The sequence below is a fragment of the Osmerus mordax genome, chromosome 7 (assembly GCF_038355195.1).
Source record: "Osmerus mordax isolate fOsmMor3 chromosome 7, fOsmMor3.pri, whole genome shotgun sequence".
Taxonomy (NCBI): Eukaryota; Metazoa; Chordata; class Actinopteri; order Osmeriformes; family Osmeridae; genus Osmerus; species Osmerus mordax.
In genome coordinates this window covers 20,892,530-20,917,163 of record NC_090056.1, presented here as the reverse complement: position 1 = coordinate 20,917,163, position 24,634 = coordinate 20,892,530, and the positions used below count along the sequence as shown (strand labels likewise).

Genomic DNA, 24,634 nt, shown 5'->3' with positions numbered 1-24,634 from the left:
TAAAGTAACAAGCCTGCCGTGAAAGTTTAAGAAGAAGAAAGTACAGGTATTTGTGTAAAAAGTAGAGTGAAAGTAAAAAGTTGTCAGAAAAATAAATACTGAAGTAAAGAATTGATAACAGAAAAATATAACTGTTACTTAAATACAGTAGTTTAGTATTTGTACTTCCCATCTCTGCTTTATTTTAGTCATACATTATCTTAATGATTGTCCACAGATTAATATTTATTCAAAATGTCTTACCGGAACGGTCTCTTCTCTAGTGTATCCAAGTGAAAGTTACAGCATTAACACATTAGTGGTGATGTTAGAAATTATGGATTGCTGAGTCTTAATCTTCTGCTTTCGATGTAATGTTTTTTTATGTTGCTCTTGATAAAAGCATTTCCGAAAAGGATAAAACGTCAAGTGCCGCCAGCACTTTTTACAATGACAGACTCATTGTGTGTGAAACCATATGATCATTTTACATGAATGTACTTACTGTTGGCTAGTCAATCCCTTTGATTATGCAAATTGAAGTTATTAGATGGTGTGTGTTTGTTTATGTCAGGTCATCATTTCTGATAATACCTGCTGTAGTATCCCTCTCATTGAAATACTATACAACAAAATGACATTTCATCCAATATCTATATTTATTTCTTAAATTCTCATACAACAATTTAAAACAATGAGTTTGCACGAAATAATCTATAATTACAGACAATATTCACACATGGGACCTCAATGTGCTTACATTCTGATAGATACACGGGTGCCACAGATAAGGAGACATGGTCAGGGTCAGTGTAGGGGTCAGAGGTCAGGGTTAGGGAGTGGGGTGAGGCTTTGGGTCGGGTACATCTCGGAGGCAGAGAAAAGAAGAGGCAGGGAGAGAAGAGAGGGAAGGGAGGGGAGAGGATAAAGGAGAAGGGAGGAGAGGGGAGAGAGGAGAAGGGAGAGAGGAGAGGGGAGGGGAGAGAGTTTATTAAACTTAATTCAGAAGAGAACACTGAGCAGGTCTACCAACAAGGCCATCGTCATGGTGACGATGCGTCCAGGTTCCTGTTTGATCATTCTGGCTCTCCGTAGATCTTCCCTCCGTGGTCCTGCCACCTGCTGTCCTCATCTGCACACGTTGGGGCTCAACTTTCAGCTGTGTGTGTGTGTATGAGTGTGTGTGTAGGTGTACTTGTTTTACTAACCTAATGGGGACCTAGACATGTAAATGTGTAACTGAGAAGAGACGATATCTGCAGTTTGTCCACTGAGGGGTCTTGTGTCACTTTGTGTGTGTGGATGTTAGGATGAGTGTGTGTGTTACTGTATACAGTCCATGACGTGTATCTGCAGTGTGTCCATGTCGGGGGCCTGGTACTGACACTTCGGGCAGCGGTAGTCTGGAAGCTCCTCACTCCCAGCCCCACCCCCAGCCCCGCCCCCGGCCCCGCCCCCAGCCAATCCCACGCTGCGGAAGGAAGAAGGGGGCGGAGCCGTGTTGAAGGCAGCACCTGGAAATACACCTGAGAGAGAAGGAGGGAGGGAGAACTATCTTACACTAGATAGAGAGATGGTGTAGGCATGCATTGTTTTAGGAAATTAGCAGTGAGAGTGGTTGTATATATGTGTGTGTGTACCTTGTTGAGGTCGAGGGGCTCTGAAGTCCTCCAAGTGTCTCTGCTGCATCTCCTCCATCCGTGCCCTAAACACACACACACACAGACACACACCCACACAGATTATAATCATGCCATGCACACAGTCACACACAGTCATTTTAGACAAATACACTTTACCGACACACTCGTCCTTTTAAAGATGCGTGCCCACACACAATCACGAGTGTGTGTGTGTGTTTGGATAGTGTCTCAAACACTCTTAATGAGCCTAACAACTCATGGACAGGAAGTGTGTGTGTGTGTGTACATTGTGAGGTCCCAGCGGTGGGCGGGGCCTACCGTGAGGTTCCTTCCTGTTTGAGCCGGTCAATCTCAGCCAGAGCCTGGGTCAGCTGGTCCTGTAGCTCCTCCTTCCTCTGGTTCAGCTTCTCCCTGGCCTCGCGCTCCGCCAGGAAGTCTGCTTTGTAGATCTCAGCCTGGACACACACACACACAAAATGGTCATTGCTCTGCACAAAATGTGTCTGTGTATAGTGTGTGTGTGTGTACCTGGGCTGTGAGGACAGGTACTGTCTCCAGGTGTGTGTGTGTGTGTACCTGGGCTGTGAGGACAGGTACTGTCCCCAGGTGTGTGTGTGTGTGTACCTGGGCTGTGAGGACAGGTACTGTCTCCAGGTGTGTGTGTGTGTGTGTACCTGGGCTGTGAGGACAGGTACTGTCTCCAGGTGTGTGTGTGTGTGTACCTGGGCTGTGAGGACAGGTACTGTCTCCAGAGAGCCTCTCTGCTGCTCCACCTCCTCCTTCAGCTTGTCGATCAGGTCCTGCTTCAGAGCCAGAGCTCTCTCTGCCTCCTCCAGCCTGCTGCCCAGGTCCCCCCCCTGCACACACACACACTTAATACACACACATTCAATACACACGTATTCCAAACTTGACTCACACAGAGCTAGTGACTGACCTGGTTCTCATTCTTCAGCTTGGAGTCGTAGTCTCTGAAGAGACACGTGTATGCGTGCTGTAACTGAGTCAGCTTCTTCCTGAGACGGGAGAGGAGAGGGGATGGGAGGGGATAGAGGAGAGGGGAGGGGAAGGAGAGAGAGGAAGATCAGAGGAAAGGAGGATAGTGATGACAAAAAGGAGGCAGAGAGAGGATAGAGAGAGAGGAGAGAGGGGGAGGGAAGGAAGGAGGAGGGAGGAGGAAGAGAGTCAGAGAGAAAAGTGTGTGTGTGTGGTGTGTGTGTAGTGTGTGTGTGTATGGTGTGTGTGTGGTGTGCGTACCTCTCCTCGGTCACTACATGTCTCTCGGTCTTCAGGGCTGTCTCCAGGGTCTGGGTCTGCAGCAGCAGCTTGTCTACAGTCAGCTTGTGTTGTCTCCTCTGAAGCTCCACATCTCTCTCTGCTGTCTGGAGCGCCTCTGTCTTACTGCACAGCCTGCTCCCCCACACACGCACGCACACACACACACACACACACACGCACACACCATACACACACACGCACACCACAACAGACTAAGATTCCTACGCTGCAATCCTCAGCTACAATACATGTTCACCACATAATTACATAACTAGACACACACACATGTACATACACACAGTGACGTCCACCCGCGTCCACACACACACAGACGTACTTGTCCTCCAGTAGCTTGCGGTCGTGCTGGCTTCTCTCCAGGCAGCTCCTGCTCTCTCTCAGTTCCCCCAGCAGAGACGTGGCCTGGGCCTTCAGAGACTCACAGTCCTTCGCTAGCTGAACACACACACACGTTTACACACACAAGTAAATATATATATATACACGAACTGACATACATACACACACATGCATACACACACCTGTATCTGTATATATGTGTACGTATCTCTGTGTGTGTGTGTATGTGTATCTATGTGTGTGTGAATGTGTATCTATGTGTGTGTATGTGTATCTCTGTGTGTGTGTGAATGTGTATCTATGTGTGTGTATGTGTATCTATGTGTGTGTGTGTGTGTATATGTATCTATGTGTGTATGTGTATCTATGTGTGTGTGTGTGTGTGTATCTATGTGTGTGTGTGTGTGTATCTATGTGTGTCTATGTGTATCTCTGTGTGTGTGTGTATGTGTATCTCTGTGTGTGTGTGAATGTGTATCTATGTGTGTGTATGTGTATCTCTGTGTGTGTGTGTGTGTATCTATGTGTGTGTGTGTGTGTGTATATGTATCTATGTGTGTATGTGTATCTATGTGTGTGTGTATCTATGTGTGTGTGTATGCGAGTACCTGAGCACACTCCTTGTCTCTCTGTTTTAGAAGAGCATCAGTTCTGTCCCGCTGAGCTGAGCTCTTCTGTAGACAGTCCAGCTTCTCCTGTAGCTCCCTGTGCCTGTACACACACACACACACACACAAATATATATGAATATAATTCAATATTAACAGGATCTGTGACTAAACTAATGTCTGTCTCTCGTCTGTGATCCAGAAGATTAGATGTCTAGCAAGACAGAAAAGAGACAACTAGCAAGCAGACACACACACAGACATGCAAACATAGAGATAGACAGATATTGGGCCAGACAGACAGGCAGATAGATAAACAGCCAAGACAGGCAGACAGAAAGGCAGATAAACAGACAAGACAGGCAGACACACAGGCAGATAGACAGGCCAATAGATAGACAGGCAGGCAGACAGACAGGCAGATAGATAGATAAACAGACAAGACAGACAGACAGGCAGATAGACAGGCAGATAGATAGACAGGCAGGCAGACAGACAGGCATATAGATAAACAGACAAGACAGGCAGACAGACAGGCAGATAGATAGACAGGCAGGCAGACAGACAGGCATATAGATAAACAGACAAGACAGGCAGACAGACAGGCAGATAGATAGACAGGCAGGCAGACAGGCAGACAGACCTGCCCTGCGTGGCCTGCAGCTGCTCTGTGAGTTTAGCCAGGTGGGAGGAGCTAAGAGGAGACAGGAAGCAGGAAGCACCAGGGGTGAGTTGCTAGATTACACACCCTACACTAGCCAGCCTGCTGTGTTTGTAGCATCCAGTCAGCTAGGCTACATTCTCACTACAGTGTGTTTTTCACTGGCTCTGCGGTACATTCCCATTTATGGCTGCATTTCACTCTGCACATTTTTCAAAATGTCCGCAGCTGTGTTTTGTCAACCGTAATGTGGACCCAAATGTGAATGGGTATGCTGCACCCCAATATGGAGCCCGCCCACCCTGTGAGGACAGATCAGTATGAATACCCTGCAGTGAGAGTGTTGCCTTACAGGGACTCAGAAAGTGAACATGTATCATGGCAAGCCATCCCAGCCAGGACAGCCTCCCAGCTAGCCATCCCAGCCAGGACAGCCTCCCAGCTAGCCATCCCAGCCAGGACAGCCTCCCAGCTAGCCATCCCAGCCAGGACAGCCTCCCAGCTAGCCATCCCAGCCAGGACAGCCTCCCAGCTAGCCAGGACAGCATCCCAGCTAGCCAGAACAGTCAGGACAGCATCCCAGCTAGCCAGGACAGTCAGGACAGGACCATAGCTAGCCATCCCAGCTAGCCAGAACAGCATCCCAGCTAGCCAGGACAGCTAGCCAGGACAGCTAGCCAGGACAGCATCCCAGCGAGGACAGAATCCCAGGTAGCCATCCCAGCTAGCCTTCCTAGCTAGCCAGGATAGCTAGCCAGGACGGCATCCCAGCCAGGACAGCTTCCCAGCTAGCCAGGACAGCCTCCCAGCCAGGACAGCTTCCCAGCCAGAACAGCATCCCAGCTAGCCAGGACAGCTAGCCAGGACAGCATCCCAGGACAGCATCCCAGCCAGGACAGCATCCCAGCTAGCCATCCTAGCTAGCCAGGATAGCTAGCCAGGACAGCTAGCCAGGACAGCATCCCAGCTAGCCAGGACAGCCTCCCAGCCAGGACAGTTAGCCAGGACAGCTAACCAGGACAGCTAGCCAGGACAGCATCCCAGCTAGCCATCCCAGCTAGCCAGGCCAATAGAGTTAGTAAAGAGAGTTCTTAAAAACCAGGTGTAAACAGAAACAATAGGTAATGGATAAAGAAAGTAGCTAGATTGGAGTTGACAGATAGGAGAAACGAGAGTGCAGCAGACAGAGCTAAGAGCTGTGTTAATGCCACACCCACAGACAGACTTATGCTGTGTTCACACCAAATGCAAAGCACATTTTCTTAAATATATATTTACATTTAGCAGACGCTCTTATCCAGAGCGACTTACAGTAAGTACAGGGACATTCCCCCAAGGCAAGTAGGGTGAAGTGCCTTGCACAAGGATACAACGTAATTTTGCACGGCCAGGAATCGAACCAGTGACCTTCTGATTACTAGCCCGATTCTCTAACCGCTCAGCCACCTGACTCCCGTATATATATCTGAAAGATGAGGCCCCTGATCACCCATGAACCCATGAGTGTACATGGTTAGTCGTCATGACGTAGAACTTCACTGGATTAAAGAGTTTTTTATAACGAATTGTGTCTTAACTTTTTTTTACAAAAGTTTGTATATTTTGTTTGATTTAAGGACCGACAGTTAGCTACCGTTAGCTTGTACCCCATTCAGGGTTCTGTTGCTATGGGTGACGAGACACCGCTGGTCCCATGACTACAAACTTCTGCTTTGTGAGAACGAGGTTGTCTCAACTTTAATATATTCACCCGAGACATAAACGTATGACGCAGGAAGAGCTGTTTAATGGAGCTCTGGATTAACTTCAGCTTCTCAAAGTTGACACAGATATAAATACACACCAAACTGGGTAGGACATAAAAGAACTTTCTTGTCAGGGGGAAGTTGTGACTGGTCTGAGAGGAAGTGATGTCATACCTTTCAGAAGAGTGCTGAGCATCAGATCGCTGAACCGTTTCCTCGGTAACGCCGCACGCCTGTAAGGAAGAGATCCGGAATGTTGTTCAACACCACACCACCACTAAACTGACTGTAGACATAGGAGAGATAGAATGTGAGTGTGGAGGTGTAGATATAGGAGAGCTAGAATGTGAGTGTGGAGGTGTAGATATAGGAGAGATAGAATGTGAGTGTGGAGTTGTAGATATAGGAGAGCTAGAATGTGAGTGTGGAGTTATAGATATAGGAGAGCTAGAATGTGAGTGTGGAGGTGTAGATATAGGAGAGCTAGAATGTGAGTGTGGAGTTGTAGATATAGGAGAGCTAGAATGTGAGTGTGGATGTGTAGATATAGGAGAGCGAGAATGTGAGTGTGGAGGTGTAGATATAGGAGAGCTAGAATGTGAGTGTGGAGTTGTAGATATAGGAGAGCTAGAATGTGAGTGTGGAGTTGTAGATATAGGAGAGCTAGAATATGAGTGTGGAGTTGTAGATATAGGAGAGCTAGAATGTGATACCTGTGTCTGGACCAGCTGAGCTCTTAGCTGCTCCAGGGAGCGAAGCAGAACGTCTCTCTCCTTCTCTCCCTCCTCCTTCTCCTTCTCCAGCTCTGTGTTCTTCCTCCTCAAGTCCCTCATCCCCTCCTCCATCTTCTCTTTGTGGCTCTTCAGAAGCTGCAGGAACTCATTCCCTCCTTCAATGGGCTGCAGAGAGAGAAAGACAGAGAGAGAGGTGGGGTTAGGGAGAGACAGAGAGAGAGGTGGGGTTAGGGAGAGACAGAGAGAGAGGTGGGGTTAGGGAGAGACATAGAGAGAGATGGGGTTAGGGAGAGACAGAGAGAGAGGTGGGGTTAGGGAGAGACAGAGAGAGAGGTGGGGTTAGGGAGAGACAGAGAGAGAGGTGGGGTTAGGGTGAGACAGAGAGAGAGGTGGGGTTAGGGAGAGACAGAGAGAGAGGTGGGGTTAGGGAGAGACAGAGAGAGAGGTGGGGTTAGGGAGAGACAGAGAGAGAGGTGGGGTTAGGGAGAGACATAGAGAGAGGTGGGGTTAGGGAGAGACAGAGAGAGAGGTGGGGTTAGGGAGAGACAGAGAGAGAGGTGGGGTTAGGGAGAGACAGAGAGAGAGGTGGGGTTAGGGAGAGACAGAGAGAGAGGTGGGGTTAGGGAGAGACAAAGAGAGAGGTGGGGTTAGGGAGAGACAAGCAGAGAGACAGAGAGAGCAATTGAGGGATAGGGAGAGAAAGAGATAGAGGGATAGGGGGAGAGGGATAGGGAGAGAGAAAGACAATGTTAGAGAGACATGAAGAGAGAGATATAAAAGAGAGATGGTCAGTTGAAGGGATAGTAAGTCTTACTGAATCACCCCATGATCACAAGAGGAGAAAGGAAGGAAGGGAGGGAGGGAGGGCAAGCGGAAGACAGCGTAAAGGTGGGAGAATCTTAGAGAGGTGAGACATGGGTGGGAAGGGCATGGCAGACAGGGTTGATTGGTCGAGTGAGGAGAGTGTGGGCGGGCTCACCTCACTGTTCTCCAAGCCCCTCCCCTCCCCCCAGGCACTACCTAGAGAAGAGGGGGGGCTGGGGGCTGCACTACTGATGGAGCTATGCACACTCTCATCACCCTACACACACACACACATACACATACGACATTATAACACAGAAAATTAAATGTGTGACATTCATTCGCTCTCTCTCTTTCTTACACACACACACACAAATTCAAACTTACAGAAGACAAAGTGGGTGACATTTACACACACACACACACACAAATACACAGCCTCACCAGGCTGCGAGGCGTGGGCTGTAATTCACTGTCCTCTGTCCTCTTCTCCATCCCCCTCTCTTCTGGACTCTGTGAAAGACAGACAGGAACACAGGTCAGAGAGAGAGAGAGAGAGAGAGAGAAGGAGAGTGATGAAGAGAGGGAGAAGGACACCAGTCTGATGTTGCCCAGAGCACCAGTGAGGGAGTGGAGACTGACCAGAGGGCCTTCCAGAGGCCCGTTCCTCTCCGCCTGGCTCGGCCCAGGAAGGGTGCTGGAGCATGGGGGGAGGTGAGCCCTGGGGCTGGGGCCGGGTGGGAGGTGGGGGCTGAAGCTGGGGCCCAGGGTGGCGGGGCCGTTGGCCTGGCCCAGGAGAGAGTGGTTCTCCCGGGCCAGTCTCTCCACCAGGGACCTGGCCTCGTGGAAGCGACAGCTGAGGAACTCTCTCTCCTCCTTGGCCCGGCGCTGCCATCCCTCCATCTCCTCGCAGCGCTCACGTAGCGCATGGTTGCTGCGGCGGAGGGCCTCTGCACACACACACACACCACAGACACACACACACACACCACAGACACACACACACACCACACACACACCTACATAAAGCTAAAGATCTACACAATGTAAACAGTTCAAACAGTAAACAGAGAGAGAGAGAGAGAGAGAGAGAGAGAGAGAGAGAGAGAGAGAGAGAGAGAGAGAGAGAGAGAGAGAGAGAGAGAGAGAGAGAGAGAGAGAGAGAGAGAGAGAGAGAGACTGAGACCTCTGAGTTGCTGGTTGTCTCCCAGTAATCTGGTCACCACCTCATTGGACGCCAGCTCGGGGGGAACCCTCAAGGCCCCGCCCCCTTCCTCTCCCGCCATCTCCCACTGCAGGGGGCAGTCTCCCTGGGGTTGGACCATCCCTACACACACACACACACACAGAAACACACAGGAAACACACACTTTATTAGAATCACATTTCACCTGTAGACCTATACCAGCCCCGGGCATCTGACCAGGATACAATATGCGGTAATAGGACGAGCACTGCGTGATGGATGGTTATTGTCGGTTTACCGTCACCCTCCATTATCGAGAGCCATTAAAACACGGCTAGCAGCATGACGTCACCCCCCTTTAACACCACGAGGTTACGTCAAGGACTGGATAACAACATGGACACACATGACTGCTAACACACACGACTAGAAAAGTAAAGCTACCAAGCTGGTCACAGTAGCAGCGAAAACGTTGTGTGCGATTGAAAGCTGTAACGGATACTGAGTTCATTTGTTGTAACACAGAACCCGCTATACTCGTAGACAGCTAGCCTAGCTCTAGCAACCAAACTTTAATACGGTGCTCAATGATTGTGACTAGTCAAGCTAGTACCGGTATTTAATGCCTGAAATGTACAGTTAATGTGCTTATACAGCTAGCAAGCTAACTGCGGTGGAATGAATCCCATATCCACATTGATCTTATCGGGACATTGAGTGTTAACATTGTTGTTGTTATTTTTTGCTGTGAGCATTGCCGACGTGTGATTCAATTTAACGCGCCAGTCTATCTATTTCTTGGTAACAATACAGGACAGTCTAAATAACTTGTCGCCCAAACCCTAACGTTGGCTGAGTTAACAGCTCGTCATTAGCTAGGTAGTTGCTATATTGCTAACTATGTTGGTGGCCTTACCTTTCGGTTTTGGATGTGCTGGTCCCCCTGTCAGTCACTCAGCTAAAGAAGTTAGCCAGCAGCAAGCTAGCTGCTAAGCTAGGCGTCGATTGTCTCCGCGTAACGCTAGCTACCTGACCGCCGACACCGACCAGCCCGTATTCTAATCATTAACACTTAACTAAACCATTTCATTTGCAGTTGCTGTTACTAACTCGTCAGCTAGATAATCCTTTAAAGAGAGCTGGGTGGCTGTCAAATCTACGGCCAGATAGCTACCGTTAGCTTAGGAATTCCCCTTCCTGCTTCCGCGGTGCATGGGTGACGTTAGTTGGGGTGGAGAAAGTCGATAACACGGCGAACCGCTGTACGTTCTGCAGAAAACTCTTGAGCTTGGACCCAGAGCTTGGGGATGCACCGCATGTAAAACCAAGAATTATTGTTTCAGTGACAACAACCCCCCACATTTTTGCAATAAAATATAACACTTAACTTTAAGCAGTTACAATGTTGGTTAACAGCAATGGAGACGAGTTGGATAGAAATGTGTTAGCCTTCATTAGATTTATTCCAACAGTCCAAAATATTGACAGAATTAAAACAGACATAAGTATAGATAAAACAAAATATTAAGTCAGGCACATTCTAGTTCATTCACTCATACTTCACAAGCAGATTCCTGGCATCGGCATTCTCTCCCTCCCTCACAGAATCACACATTCTGCCTCTCCCTCAGTACTCCTTGGCCAGTGAAATGCTGATGTGATCGCTGCAGCGAGACAGGGAGGAACAGAAGGGAGAGATGAAGATGTCCACCACACAAGTCCACACCCAGCGCACACATGGGAGACAGGACTGGCACACCTGCACACACGGAGCCACACACCTGAGAGATGGAGGGATGAGACGGAGAGAGAAAGAGGGATGAACATGTGTGAGAACTAGAAATACAGAGATCCAGAGAGAGAGAGAGAGAGAGATCCAGAGAGAGATCCAGAGAGAGAGATCCAGAGAGAGATCCAGAGAGATCCAGAGAGAGAGATCCAGAGAGCGATCCAGAGAGAGAGATCCAGAGAGAGATCCAGAGAGAGAGATCCAGACAGAGATCCAGAGAGAGAGATCCAGAGAGCCAGTGCTGTGTCGTACCAGATGTGCAGGCATGCCAGCAAGGCGAGCAAACAGCCAGCCAGCAGGGCCAGAGGCAGGCCACAGAGCAGGGAGAGGCAGCGGTAGCTCCACAGCCTGACCAGCTCCCAGCTGAGCACGCTCCACAGCCACACCCTGTCTGCACTGTGCACCTCTGCAGGCTCTGCCAGGACACCGCTGAAGTCCACCTGGAGACACACACTAGTATAAACAAACATACACATTCACACATGTAAACAGACGTATACAAACATACTGTGTAAATAAACTGTTCTACTCTCACTAACGCCGACCACTACTGCTGAGGAGAGAGAGCACCTGCAGGTGTTGATTGATGCCGTGAGGGTCTCTGTTTTTCAAGGGGGAGGTGATGGGAGGCGTGGGGGGGGAAGAGACGGGAGGCGTGGGGGAGGAGGAGACAGGGGATGGGGTCGGAGGGGTGGACGCAAACTCTGGGGGAGGGGGGACCTCAATAATTTCTTCCTCTTCGTCATCATCATCAATCTGACAATCCACCAGGCAGTCATCACTCACCATCATCATCACTGTTGGGAGATGTGTACACATTCACATGCACACAGACATACACGCACACACGTACATACACACACAGACATACACACACATACAAATGCACGCACAGACGTACACACACCTTTTCAGAGCAGGTTCTGCAGTAGAGACTTCAACAGAGAACCAGCTTTTCTTCTTTCTGTGTGAAGGTCTCACCAGAGTGAGCCGACACATTAACATGCAGCTCAGTGGTTGGAGTAACTGAGTGCTAGACTGCAGATAAAGAGGTTGCAGGTTCGAATTCCCACCGGTCATAAGCGTGGTTACAGACCCAACTTGTGGGTCAGCTAGAATGCATGTGACCAATCAGATCACAGATGTTTAGAACAATACAAATGAGGTAAACAAAACTAATGGGGTAAAAACAAATGAACCTTGCTAGTCCAGTCCTCTGCTGACAGAAGTAGTCTTAGAAACGTGACTCTGACTTAGGCTGCTAACATGATAGCATGGCTGTTGGGGTTAGCTAGACTAATGACTGGTAGTCACAATGGTGGCAAGATAGCAAGAATAGATCTCACTTACCTCCCAGGACTAGATCTGCTCTGTACCTGAGCGTGGTACGGGAGAGAGAGAGAGAGAGAGAGAGGGAGAGAGAGAGAGAGGGAGAGAGAGAGAGGGAAACACTGAGAGGGAGGAGGAATGAGTGAGCAAAAGTCAATAAACAGACCTTGCTGCAAAGCAGGAGTTATTGTGAATCAGTGGAACAGCATGTGTGTAAGGGATGGGGATATTTTTAGGAGAGGAATGATGGGAGAGGAGGTCCAGTTACAGGAGACTCCCATGTCCACGGCCTAAAATAGACAATCCACAACAAAACGCCTTAGATCCATATCATTAATTTATTCTTTTATTCAATTATTTTTTTGTAACCACAGACACATTGTAACACAGTAATCAGTGACATCATTTAACAGGGACCAGGGGGATAGAGGAGGTCCTACCATAGTAACTAGAGAAAGTGCTCCAGACCAGAGGCTTGCCCCAGGGTGAACACGTCAAGGCTGAGACAGCGACCTCATCGCAACGCCAAGTCAGACCTGATGGGACCAGCCGGGCTTGTAACCCATAGCAACAGAGCCCTAAATTAGCGAAAGGCTAATGGTAGCTAACTGTCGCTCCTCGAAACAAACAAAACTTTCCTAAAACCAAGCTGTCACACATTTCATTAAAATGAAAATACTGTAAAATGAGTGAAATTATACACTATGAATGCACAGTAATGGATTCAGTTAGCCCAAGCTGGCCCCATTAAGTACCCATGAGTTTCCACAACAGACACAAAGGCTCATGGGTAATCAACAAGCATGTCTCATCCTTCAGATGCTGATCCTCGGGCGAGACCTGAGTCTGTAAAGTCAAAATGACGCCTGTCAATCACAGCTTAAATCCAGCCCCCTGTAAAAACCTACTCTACTGACGACGGAGGCCATTTTGGCTCGGAGGCTGGGGTCAGTTTCCAGTTTCAGAGTTGAGAAGTGAGTCAACCCAGCCCTGAGATCCCCATGGCTCAGCCTTACTCTAACTAACCCTGAGAAGCTCCTCCCCCTCTGCTGGGGAGGCCGTGAGCTCGACAGCACACGCACGTTTGTACTATTTTGGCGGGAAACTGGGGGTCGGGGAGGGAATGTTGTTACCATAGAGACGTAATTCTAACTGTGGAATGTCTCTCTCTCTATTGGCTCTCTGGTGATGTCACAGCTGAGTTTTTCTGATTTTCTCCGTTGCACGAAAGCTCAAACATAACGTAACGTGAAACAGCACGACAACAAACTGTCAAACGGACGAACAGCACTGGCACTATGACAGGGCGAAGAGAATGATCACACGGTCATAAAAAATACATCAACATCGTCATAAGCATCTCCATGAACAACATTGTCATCATTATTGTCAAAATCATTATCATGATCATAATCAAAATCATTCTTATCATCCTCAAAATTCTCATCATTAAAATCATTATCATCATCAGCATAATCATTATCCATAATCATGATAATCTTCATGCATCATCATCGCCTTTCCATTCGCTCTCTTCCTATTGGTCTGCTGGTCTGAACAGAGCCCGCCCCCTTAGACTGAATCCCCCCTTCTTTGCTGCAGGGGGGAGAGATGGAGCGAGGGAGGAGGAAGAGGTGGAAGCTTGCACTGCAGGCTGCAGGGGGGGCTGCAGGGGTGGCTGTCGAGAGAGGAGCTCCTTAAAGACCGAGTTCATCTGTCTGCTAAGCACATCCTGAGAGAGGGAGGGAGAGGGCGGAGGGAGAGGATGGAGAGAGAGAGGGGAAGGAGAGAGAGGGGAGGAGAGAGAGGGGGGAGGGAGAGGGATGGAGAGACAGTGGGGAGGGAGAGGGATGGAGAGAGGGGGGAGGGAGAGGGAGGGAGAGAGAGGGGGGAGGGAGAGGGAGGAGGGAGAGGGGGGAGGGAGAGGGGGGAGGGAGAGAGAGGGGGGTGATAGAGGGAGGAGGGAGAGGGGGGAGGGAGGGAGAGGGGGGAGGGAGGGGAGGGAGAGGGATGGGGAGAGAGAGAGAGAAAGGGAGGGAGAGGGATGGGGAGAGAGAGAGAGAAAGGGAGGGAGAGGGGGGGAGAGAGAGGGGTATGGAGAAGGAGACAGAGAGTGAGTGTGTATTCAGTATTTTTTTCAAACCTCCACCAATACATTTTTAATACATACTTTGTCCACAGGCTGCCTGTCTGTCTGCCCAGGCCTGTCTGTCTGCCCAGACCTGTCTGTCGGTCCTTTGATACCGAGTCTGACATTGTCCAGGGTGTGTCTGCGCTCTTGAGATGCTCTTGAGAGAGAAAGAGAGAGATGCGAGAGGAGGAGAGAGTGAAAGAAAGTTGTTGTATTGTTTCTGATGCAGGTGTAGATCTGCCTCTAAATAAATGTGACTGTGTGTGTGTGACTGTGTGTGTGTGTGTGACTGTGTGTGTGTGTGACTGTGTGTGTGTGTGCGTGTGTGTGACTGTGTGTGTGTGACTGTGTGTGTGTGTGACTGTGTCTGTGTGACTGTGTGTGTGTGTGTGTGTGTGTGTGTGTGTGTGTGTGACTGTGTGTGTGTGTGACTGTGTGTGTGTGACTGTGTGTGTGTGTGACTGTGTGTGTGTGTGACTGGGTGTGTGTGACTGTGTGTGTGTGTGTGACTGTGTGTGTGTTTACCCCATGTGTTGGCGTGCGGCAGGGGAGGTTGGGGGTTTCAGTAGTGGGCTTCCCTCTCCCCCCCTCTGTCTCCCAGGTAACGATGCGCTGTCACTGTTGACCCTCATCCTGTTAAACACAAACACATCAACATGAGAAGAGACTGTGTGTGTGTGTGTGGGGGGGGGGGTTATGTGTGTGTGTGTGGGGGGGGTTATGTGTATGTGTGTGTGGGGGGGGTTATTTGTGTGTGTGTGGGGGGGTTATGTGTGTGTGTGTGTGTGTGGGGGGGGGTTATGTGTGTGTGTGTGTGTGTGTGTGTGGGGGGGGGGGGTTATGTGTGTGTGTGTGTGTTTACCGGGTGGTGTTCTCAGTAAGTTGTTCCTCGACTGTCAGGTTTCCAGTGCTTCCTCCACCACTCTCCTCCCTCCTCCCTCGTTCCGTTCTGGAGAGAGAGAGAGTGAGGCAGCAAGAGAGAGAGAGAGAGGCAGGAAGAGAGGGAGAGAGAGAGGCAGGAAGAGAGAGAGGCAGCAAGAGAGAGAGAGAGAGGCAGGAAGAGAGAGAGGCAGCAAGAGAGAGAGAGAGAGAGAGAGAGACCCCCCCAGAAAGTCATACGATGGCACTCCCGTATGTGATACATCTGTAGTGATGAAACTACATATCCCATGAGTCCTCAGACTACATATCCCATGAGTCCTCACACTACATATCCCATGAGTCCTCACACTACATATCCCCTGAGTCCTCAGACTACATATCCCATGAGTCCTCACACTACATATCCCATGAGTCCTCAGGTAAAATGGAGAACAAGGAGCTCTTAGGAGAGTTTTAACAACAGTAACATTTTCAGTTCTCATTCAGACCTTGGCTTCCACCTCCTGTAGTTTAATTGTGGGTGTGGCACACAGGATATGTATTTATAGATGAACATTGCTCTGTTGCATTTCTATTGTAAGGGCACAAGATCATGGTGGGTTGGGCCCCACGATGCGTCCTTCAGTTGGCTGTTAACAGAAAAGACTAGCGAGCAACAGACTGTTGTTTTCATTATTCTTTCGGGAGGGATAACATAACATAATCATTCATACAGTTGTAAAAAATGTGTTTTCTATTTAGTGTACCATTGTATTGTAGCATATTGTAGCACTAGTTTGCCGGTGAACGAGTGGTTGTTATCAAATAAAATCTGTCCTAATCTGTTGGAGGAGGTGAGATGTAACGTTTGTTAGACTCTACTGGTACATGTATGTGTGGAATTTTATGTCAGAGTGTTTTGTAGTTTATATTTTATAATATAAAACTTAATATTTAATATGTAATATATATTAATATATATTTACTATCATATTTATTAATATCATATTTAATATTTCAAATATAAGAATTGTAGATAAAAGATATAACAGCCTATTGTATGTGTACTGTGATTCTATTAGCCTAATAGATTTTAAGTGGAAATATATATTTAATTCACATGTATTATTCTTAAATACTGATATACAAATGATTTTGACACCCCTTGAGTCTGCAACACCTTACATATCTATATGATAGCTATATATCTATATGATAGATATATAACAATATCTATGCATCTATACTTCTGTATTTATCAATAAACATGCATAAATATCCAGGTACATTAGTACACACAGGTGTAGTCTAGGCTGGTGGGCACACAGCAGAACTCTCTAGGGTGGCATACACCCACACACATACACACACACACACACACACACACACACAACATACACCTACACACACACGCACACAACATACACACACACACACACACACACACACAACTTACACACGCACACATACAGACAACATACACAAGCACACATACACACAACCACACACTGCAGAACTCACCCGTCCAACACACTGATGTACTTATGTGGGATGAGCCCCCTGGCCCCTCCCACCTCCCCTCTCCACCAATCAGAAGAGGCCTTGCTGTGCAGTAGGAGGAGCTCCCCCTGCTTGAATGACAGCTCAGCTGGCGACCTCGCCACATAGTCAAACATGGCCACCGCCTCACACTCTGCAGACACACAAACACGTCATTTGACCGTTTGACAAACATTTTCTGTCTGACTATGTATGTGTGCGTGCAATTGTTGTGTGTGTGTGTGTGTGTGTGTGTGTGCGAGTGTGCATGCAGTTCTATATGTGTTCTTACCATCCTCACTGTGGAGGTGATCCGCCTCCCCATCACCCTCCTCATTGATTGGCTCACTGTAAACAAGACCAGGAAGTAGAAATTAACCGAGTTAGCTCAAAGGAAGCAGACATTGACTGTGTTAGCTAACGCTCAACTAACAGGGGTTTCATCACAACACTACACAGTAGACTCCAAGAGGGGTTAGAGTGTGCCGAGGAGGCCTGGCCACAGCGCCCTCTCCTGGTGACTCACCAGTAGTCCTGCTCCAGGCTCATGTGTTTCTCGTACACGGGCCCTGGCAGCTCTGATTGGCTGGGGAAGATGATGTCATGCTGGACGATCATGGTCTTCACCAGGTCGTTGACCTGCGGTTGCCTGGCGACGGCGTCTCCGGAGTCCAGGCCTCGGAGGAGGCTAGGCCCGAAGCACACTGCCAGGTTGTAGGACTGCATCATGTTCTCATCGCTGTACTGGGTCACGCTACGCACACACACACACACACACACACACATAACCATACATGCACACACACACACACACACATGGGCATACACACGCAGACACACACACACACACTCAGGTTATAAGTGACTATGAAAGTTTTTCTCCTAAACAGACATGGAAGACCGGAGGTGCAGAGGAGGTGCAGAGGAGGTGCAGAGGAGACGTACTGGTTGAGGAAGGCGAACAGGTATCTCATGACGACCAGGAGCGTCCGGGGGAAGGAGGAGACCACCGCCCTGATCTGGGACGCCTTCTCAGACACGCTCTCCAGCTCTGATTGGACCAAACACAAGGGTCAAACACCTCCTCCAGCTCTGATTGGAGGAACCAGGTGTGTCCTGACAGGCGCACACACACATACACACACATAGACAACCATCCCCACCCCACACATACACACGCACACACACACAGAGAGAGAGAGAAAATATGGTGGTCTTACGGACACACTCCAGCAGGGGGCAGTAGCTGTCATAGGGGAAGAGAGGGGGCTCCAGGCCTCGGAAGTAGAGCTTCAAAACTCCGGCCACTGAGTCCAGATCACACTCACTGTCCAGCGGGTCCTCTCCTGCAGGGTCACCACAGGTCACCACGGGTCACCACAGGTCACCACGGGTCACCACGGGTCACCACGGGTCACCACGGGTCACCACGGGTCACCACGGGTCACCACAGGGTCACCACAGGTCAGCGGGGAAGGGTGGGGGGATTGTTTGTGAAGGGGGTGTGTGTGTGTGCGAAGGGTGTGGTGTGTGTATGTGTGAGGGAGTCAGGTGTATGTGTGTGTGTACAGTACCTCGCTCAAATGCATCTCTGATGTGGTTGACCTCTCTCTGAGAACCCGGAACCCTGAATATCCCCTCATGATGGAGACCTGGGAGGGGGACAGGAGGGGAGGGAGAGAGAGAGGAAGGAGGGGAGGGAGGGAGGGAGGGAGAGGAGGGGAGGGGAGGGAGAGGAGAGGAGGGGAGGGAGAGAGAAAAGAAGGGAGGGGAGGGAGAGGAGGGGAGGTAGAGGAGGGGAGGAGAGGGGGGGGAGAGAAGGGAGAGGAGGGGAGGGACAGGAGGGACAGGAGGGGAGGGAGAGAGAAAGGAAGGGAGGGGAGGGAGAGGAGGGGAGGGAGAGAGAGAGACAGGAGGGAGAGGAGGGGAGGGAGAGGAGGGACAGGAGGGGAGGGAGAGGAGGGGAGGAGAGGGAGGGGAGAGGAGGGAGAGGAGGGGAGGGGAGAGGAGGGAGAGGAGGGGAGGGAGAGGAGGGGAGGAGAGGGGGGGGAGGGAGAGAGAGAGGAAGGGAGGGAGAGGAGGGGAGGAGAGGGGGGGGAGGAGAGGAGGGACAGGAGGGGAGGGAGAGGAGGGGAGGAGAGGGGGGAGAGGAGGGAGAGGAGGGGAGGGAGAGGAGGGGAGGAGAGGGGGGGAGGGAGAGAGAGAGGAAGGGAGGGGAGGGAGAGGAGGGAGAGAGAGGAGGGGAGGGGAGAGAGAGGAGGGAGAGAGAGGAGGGGAGGGGAGGGAGAGGAGGGGAGGAGAGGGAGAGGAGGGAGAGGAGGGGAGGGAGAGGAAGGGAGGGGAGGGAGAGGAGGGAGAGAGAGGAGGGGAGGGAGGGGAGGGGAGAGAGAGGAGGGGGAGGAAAAGGAAAGGGGGACAAAGAGAGGGAGGGACTGGGAGATTACTATCCTGCACAGGGTGGTGTGGTGCATGTGGAAGGGTACCTCAAGTTAGAGGTCAAAGGTGAGGTGGCTCACCGTGGAGGTTTATGAACCTGATACAGCTCTCAACCACCACAGGGATCTGCTGACCAGTACTCTGAGAGAGAGGAAGAGAGGGCGAGAGCGATGGTAGAGTGAGAAAGAGAGAGAGGAGTAATTGTTTATCCTGAGCATGTGTCATGCAAGCTTTATTCCCAACATCTACCTGCGTCCGAGACATCTTCCTCCTTCTGCTGCACATACAGGCAGAGAGACAGAGGCAGAGAGGCAGAGGCAGAGAGAGAGAGGCATAGGCAGAGAGACAGAGGTAGAGAGAGAGGCAGAAAGGATAAAAGAAGGATGATCAATCAGAAAAACAAACTGAAAAACTTGTAAAGAGAGAGAAGGATGAGACTTGACCTCTGTCAGGGACTAAAGATAGAAGGAGAGAGAGAGGAAGAGAGAGAGAGAGGAAGAGAGAGGAAGAGAGACAGAGGGAGAGGAAGAGAGGAAGAGAGGAAGAGAGAGAGAGGGAGAGGAAGAGAGGAAGAGAGAGAGAGGGAGAGGAGAGAGAGAGAGAGAGAGATAGAGAGAGGGCAAGCAAGTTTAGCAATACATGCAGCACTGGAGTAACACAGCAATAACTAAACAGAAGTGTTTGTGTGTACACATGCGATTGTGTCTGAGAGAGTATACGGTTGTGAGTATGTGTGTGTGTGTGTATATACAGTGTATGTGTGTAAGTTTTTCAGTGTGTGTGTGTTACCTGTATATAGGACAGCATGTGGGCTGTGAAGAGAGTGTGGCTGAACTGGGAACAAGGTCTGGCCTTCCTCTGTCTGACTGAGCGAGCACACAGCACTCTGGGAAACACAAACAGCATGCATGCACACACACACAGCATGCATGCACACACCCACACACACACACACAAAATATGCATGCAAACACACACACATGCACACACACAATATATGCACACACACACATGCAATGGCTTACAAACACATACTCCAACATTGTTATTGCTGAGTTACACAAGGACTATCACTCTCCGTGTCTTCATCCCCTCCACCTCTCCTCCTTCCTCCTCTCTCTGCCTCCCTCCCTCCCTCTCTCCCTCCCTCTCTCCCTCCCTCCCTCCCTCTCTCAGGACTGTAGTCGTCATGGTTACCTGGAAGGGTCACTATCCACAGCTTCAGCTGCAACAAAAAGAGAGAGGGGTAGTTAGAGAAGGGTTGGTTAGAGAGGGGTAGTTAGAGAAGGGGTGGTTAGAGAGGGGTAGTTAGAGAAGGGGTGGTTAGAGAGGGGTAGTTAGAGAAGGGGTGGTTAGAGAGGGGTAGTTAGAGAAGGGGTGGTTAGAGAAGGGGTGGTTAGAGAGGGGTAGTTAGAGAAGGGGTGGTTAGAGAGGGGTAGTTAGAGAAGGGGTGGTTAGAGAGGGGTAGTTAGAGAAGGGGTGGTTAAGGGGTAGTTAGGGTACCTTTCTGTATAGCCTCTTGTAGAAGGTCGTGTTTGGCCTGAAGCTTGGAGGACAGAGAGCTGCTGGTGAAGAACTCCTTCACTTTCTGACGAACAGACAGAGGATCATGTTAACCATACACACACCACACCCACCACACACACCACACACACCACACACACACACACCACACACATTTAGTCATTTAGCAGATGCTCTTATCCAGAGCGACACACACCACACACACACACACCACACCACACACACACACCACACACACACACACACACACACCACCCACACACCACCACACACACCACAGTCCGTGTGTGTGTGTCTGGGTCCTGCCCGTACCGTGAAGTAGAAGATCTCTGTCTCCTGCTGATTGGCTCGTCGCTTGGCCGTGGTGAGTTTCTGGGTGGAGCTGGCCCCAGAAGGCTCGTGTGATAAGCTGCTTGCTAGGTCAGGGGCGGGGTTTGCGTCACTCTCACCCATACTGTCCAATAGGGAGTTGAGTGTGGCTTTGAGAGTCTTGCTAACCTGGAAGGTACAATCACAGCGTTGCTAGGAGACAATGCATGGTATACAGAAACAGAATGATGATTGACAGGTCCATTAACCAATCAGTAGGGGGGGTCAACTCACCTCCTCTGTTTCCAAGGTGACGGAGGCAAGACGTGATTGAAGCTGCTGGAACCTGGTTTCCAGTTCATACCTCACCTGGCTCTCTGCACTGACCTCACACACCTGAAGCACACACACACACAGGCTATATACACACACCTTGGTTTGGTTTCCTGACTGTGTTGGGGATTGATGTGGTCTCCTTTGTGGGGTCCAGATCCACACTGGGGTGAGGGGTCAGTAAAGGTCAGGGTCCTCACCTGGTCTCCTTCGTGTGGGTGATAGTTGAACTTAAAGGGTAAACAGAATGCAGTGTCGTGTTGCTGTAGCAACGCATCTCTGTCTCCGCCCTGGTCCAGCGCAGAGACCGCCGCCTCCAGCTGCTGAAGCCCCGCCTCCTCCACCCGCTGGACACGCCCCCTGCCCGCCAAGTAGCTCCTCATCACCCGCTCCACCGAGAGATGGAACCCCAAGTCACAGCACTGAGAGAGGGAGAGGGAGGGGTGTGTTCAGGTGTGAGAGCGGGTGCAGGTGTGTGTGTTCAGGTGTGAGAGCGGGTGTCTGTGCAGGTGTGTGCGTTCAGGTGTGAGAGCGGGTGTCTGTGCAGGTGTGTGTGTTCAGGTGTGAGAGCGGGTGTCTGTGCAGGTGTGTGTGTTCAGGTGTGAGAGTGGGTGTCTGTGCAGGTGTGTGTGTTCAGGTGTGTGTTCTCACGTCGATGAGAGCGCTGATGTCCTGAAGATAGTACTTGTTCATGGCAGCGTTGGCTGCTGCCAGGTTCAGGAGGTAGTCGTTCCGCGCCTTGGTGCACTTCAGCTGGGTCTCCTGCACCCTGCCATGTCTCTGCACACACACATACACACGCACACACACATATACACACATACACAGAGGCATAAATGCTTGCCAAGGCAGACACAGGAAACTCAGGTTGGTAAGAAGATGTTAAAGACTTCCTGTGCCACAGAATTATCACACTTCCTCTCTTTCCATCTGCCTCAGCAGAGACACACACACAAAAAAAAACTCCAATCACCTTCTCCATCAGCCGCTCCATCTTCTTAACAGAACTACGCCTCTGGCCTCCTGATTGGCCAAGACCAAGGTCTGATTTGCCAGTCTGTCTCTCCTCCAATCGCTCGGCCTCTTTCAGCTTCCCCTCAGCTGATAGGCTGTCTGTGTGGTACTGGTTGTACGTCTTCAGAGCCTTCATCAGAACATTATCATCATCACTATCATCAACATTATCATCTTCATCATTATGACACCCACACACACACACACCCCCACACGTACCGTCTGCAGTTCACTGGTCACCTTCAGCAGCTCATCTTGCATCTGGACTCCAATCTCCCTGCTCTGGAGACAAAACGTCCATCAGTCTATCAGTCTATCAGTCTCTCTCTCTCTCTCTCTCTCGCTCTCGCTCTCGCTCTCGCTCTCGCTCTCGCTCTCGCTCTCGCTCTCTGTGTGTACCCGCTTGGCCAGGCGGTGTGTGTCTTCGGCGGTGTGTGCCAGGCGCTGGGTGAGGGTGTAGCAGCAGGAGTCGCTCAGCGCTGCGTGTTCTCTGCTCTCCTGACGCGTCTGAGTCAGCAGCACTGACCACACCTGACACACCGACTGCCCCCACTGCTCCTTCCTGGAGGGAGGGGGGGGGGGAATTACATATTTGCATTAGTGGTCAGACCCACCTATCCCCATACACACACTTGCACACACGCTTACCTCTTGGTCTTGTGTGTGAATCTCTCTGTGAGTTTGTCGAGGGCACGTGCATACTCGGCCTCGATGTCGCCACGACGACGCAGGAACTCGGAGAGGTCGGACAGCTGCTGCTGTTTGACCTCAACCTGACCTTCTAGAACCTTCATCTGCTCCATCAGCTGGACCCGCAGGTCTGACACACACACACGCAGAGTAAGGCACAGTTTAGTATTATATAAAACTTAAGTCTCTCTTTGTGTCTCAGATCTGCACACTCCGCTTGATCCCTCTCCCTGTCTCTGTTACCCTCTTCATATCCCTCTCTCCATCCCTCTCTCTGTTACCCTCTTCATATCCCTCCCTCTCCCTCTCTCTCTAGCCCACACAGCCCAAGGCTGACTCAATATGAGTAGACAGCATCACTAATACTGGCTATAAATATCATCCACATTGTAGAGTAAAGAGAAGCAACCCCATAACACCACACACGCACACACGCTCACACACACGCACACACTCACATTCGGACTTACACACACACACACACACACATACATACATCCACACACAACCACTCACACATGTCAGTAAAACATCCTGACCTTTGACCTGGGAGTCGTACTCTGCGCCCTTCTCCCTCCTCAGCTTGCCGTGTGATGTCATCATCTTTGAACTTGGACCTCTGACCCTGGCTTAATAAATATACCCCCTGTGACCTGTGACCCCAACCTAGTGTGATGCTGCTACAGCTACACCTGCATTAACCCTGTCTGCCTTTCTGCTACGTTTCTATTGTGGTGACTGGTTGTGTTGTCGCTGTGGTGACTGGTTGTGTTGTCGCTGTGGTGACTGGTTGTGTTGTCGCTGTGGTGACTGGTTGTGTTGTCGCTGTGGTGACTGATTTTGTTATGACTGTTTATCCATTGGGTCCTTCGAGTGAATCTATATAGATGAACTTGAGAGAGAGAGAGAGAGAGAGAGAGAGAGAGAGAGGGAGGGAGGGAGGGAGGGGGGAGAGAAGGAGGGAGAGAGGGGGGGCAGGATGTAATGAGTAATATCACTAATGAAACACACACACATTACACTACTGTTGCTGTGTACTTATAAAGACCATGTTCCTCATTGGTCTGAGAAACTATCTATGCCACTTCATATCAGAAAAGATACGGAATGAGACCCAACTGTGAGCTGACAAGCACACACACATGCACACACACATGCACACACACATGCACACACACATACACACATACATACACACATACATGCACAAACACGCACGCACACACACAAACTCTTAAATATAAGTTGGGCAGACACACTGTGATTCTCTCTCCCACATCCTGTGTTTGTTACACAACAAGTTTCCGTGTTCAAACTCCCAACTGTCTGAAAACTACAGCAGGCTACATAGACCCCTGTAGAACCACAGAGGAACCCTCTAAACGAGACGCTTTAAAGATCAACAGAACCATGTAGGGTTCCAAACAGAACCATGTAAGGTTCAAAACAGAACCTGTTTCTCTGAGCAGAAAAAACATCAAGTAGAAACATGAAGGTTCCATACACAACATTAGAGCTCTATTCATAACATGAGGGTTCTGTAGATGACAGGTTCTGTAGATGACCCCTGACCCTGCTCTGTAGATGACAGGTTCTGTTGATAACAGGTTCTGTAGATGACAGGTTCTGTAGATGACCCCTGACCCTGCTCTGTAGATGACAGGTTCTGTTGATAACAGGTTCT

General features: G+C 50.0%; 3 protein-coding genes across 5 annotated transcripts; all 3 read right to left on the bottom strand.

Moving 5' to 3' along the window:
* Window positions 1–620: 620 nt before the first annotated feature.
* On the bottom strand, window positions 621–10,197 carry ikbkg (inhibitor of nuclear factor kappa B kinase regulatory subunit gamma). 2 transcript variants are annotated; one of them, XM_067240457.1, is made up of 15 exons: window positions 9,912–10,197; window positions 8,996–9,136; window positions 8,452–8,759; window positions 8,254–8,322; window positions 7,985–8,086; window positions 6,985–7,170; window positions 6,446–6,504; window positions 3,866–3,968; window positions 3,238–3,353; window positions 2,880–3,032; window positions 2,560–2,638; window positions 2,345–2,479; window positions 1,941–2,077; window positions 1,620–1,684; window positions 621–1,505 (listed from the first exon to the last, which is right to left on the bottom strand). In XM_067240457.1, the coding sequence occupies exons 2-15, from the start codon at window positions 9,132–9,134 to the stop codon at window positions 1,303–1,305; spliced, it is 1,854 nt and encodes a 617-aa protein (XP_067096558.1). In that variant the 5' UTR covers window positions 9,135–9,136; window positions 9,912–10,197; the 3' UTR covers window positions 621–1,302. The 2 variants fall into 2 exon arrangements, with proteins under 2 accessions (XP_067096558.1, XP_067096559.1); XM_067240458.1 differs by lacking the exon at window positions 7,985–8,086.
* Window positions 10,198–10,435: 238 nt separating this feature from the next.
* Window positions 10,436–12,280, bottom strand: cav4b (caveolin 4b). The gene is made up of 4 exons (XM_067240460.1): window positions 12,135–12,280; window positions 11,355–11,581; window positions 11,037–11,224; window positions 10,436–10,776 (listed from the first exon to the last, which is right to left on the bottom strand). Exons 2-4 carry the CDS (start codon window positions 11,577–11,579, stop codon window positions 10,623–10,625), a joined length of 567 nt encoding a protein of 188 aa, XP_067096561.1. The 5' UTR covers window positions 11,580–11,581; window positions 12,135–12,280; the 3' UTR covers window positions 10,436–10,622.
* Window positions 12,281–12,441: 161 nt separating this feature from the next.
* On the bottom strand, window positions 12,442–23,838 carry arhgap4b (Rho GTPase activating protein 4b). Of its 2 annotated transcripts, none has more exons than XM_067240455.1 (23): window positions 23,490–23,838; window positions 22,909–23,080; window positions 22,660–22,822; window positions 22,480–22,542; window positions 22,220–22,390; window positions 21,898–22,026; window positions 21,447–21,668; window positions 21,208–21,309; window positions 20,917–21,102; window positions 20,584–20,668; window positions 20,278–20,305; window positions 19,870–19,966; window positions 19,161–19,221; window positions 18,219–18,296; window positions 17,865–17,990; window positions 17,590–17,695; window positions 17,171–17,398; window positions 16,937–16,992; window positions 16,627–16,798; window positions 15,107–15,193; window positions 14,770–14,877; window positions 14,284–14,401; window positions 12,442–13,845 (listed from the first exon to the last, which is right to left on the bottom strand). In XM_067240455.1, the coding sequence occupies exons 1-23, from the start codon at window positions 23,551–23,553 to the stop codon at window positions 13,651–13,653; spliced, it is 2,817 nt and encodes a 938-aa protein (XP_067096556.1). In that variant the 5' UTR covers window positions 23,554–23,838; the 3' UTR covers window positions 12,442–13,650. The 2 variants fall into 2 exon arrangements, with proteins under 2 accessions (XP_067096556.1, XP_067096557.1); XM_067240456.1 differs by lacking the exon at window positions 19,870–19,966 and adding an exon at window positions 19,330–19,357.
* Between the last annotated feature and the right edge of the window lie 796 nt (window positions 23,839–24,634).

Coding starts and splice junctions, on each gene's coding strand:
- arhgap4b (XM_067240455.1), bottom strand. CDS start 23,553: ATGATGACATCACACGGCAAGCTGAGGAGGGAGAAGGGCGCAGAGTAC. Junction 20,669..20,916: donor CAGAGATCTTCTACTTCACG/GTACGGGCAGGA, acceptor TCTGTTCGTCAG/AAAGTGAAGGAGTTCTTCAC. Junction 17,696..17,864: donor CCCCCTGCTGGAGTGTGTCC/GTAAGACCACCA, acceptor TGGTCCAATCAG/AGCTGGAGAGCGTGTCTGAG.
- cav4b (XM_067240460.1), bottom strand. CDS start 11,579: ATGATGATGGTGAGTGATGACTGCCTGGTGGATTGTCAGATTGATGAT. Junction 11,225..11,354: donor GCATCAATCAACACCTGCAG/GTGCTCTCTCTC, acceptor GTGTGTCTCCAG/GTGGACTTCAGCGGTGTCCT. Junction 10,777..11,036: donor CTGGCATGCCTGCACATCTG/GTACGACACAGC, acceptor TCCATCTCTCAG/GTGTGTGGCTCCGTGTGTGC.
- ikbkg (XM_067240457.1), bottom strand. CDS start 9,134: ATGGTCCAACCCCAGGGAGACTGCCCCCTGCAGTGGGAGATGGCGGGA. Junction 8,760..8,995: donor AGACAACCAGCAACTCAGAG/GTCTCAGTCTCT, acceptor GTGTGTGTGCAG/AGGCCCTCCGCCGCAGCAAC. Junction 1,685..1,940: donor AAACAGGAAGGAACCTCACG/GTAGGCCCCGCC, acceptor GTGTGTGTTTAG/GGCACGGATGGAGGAGATGC.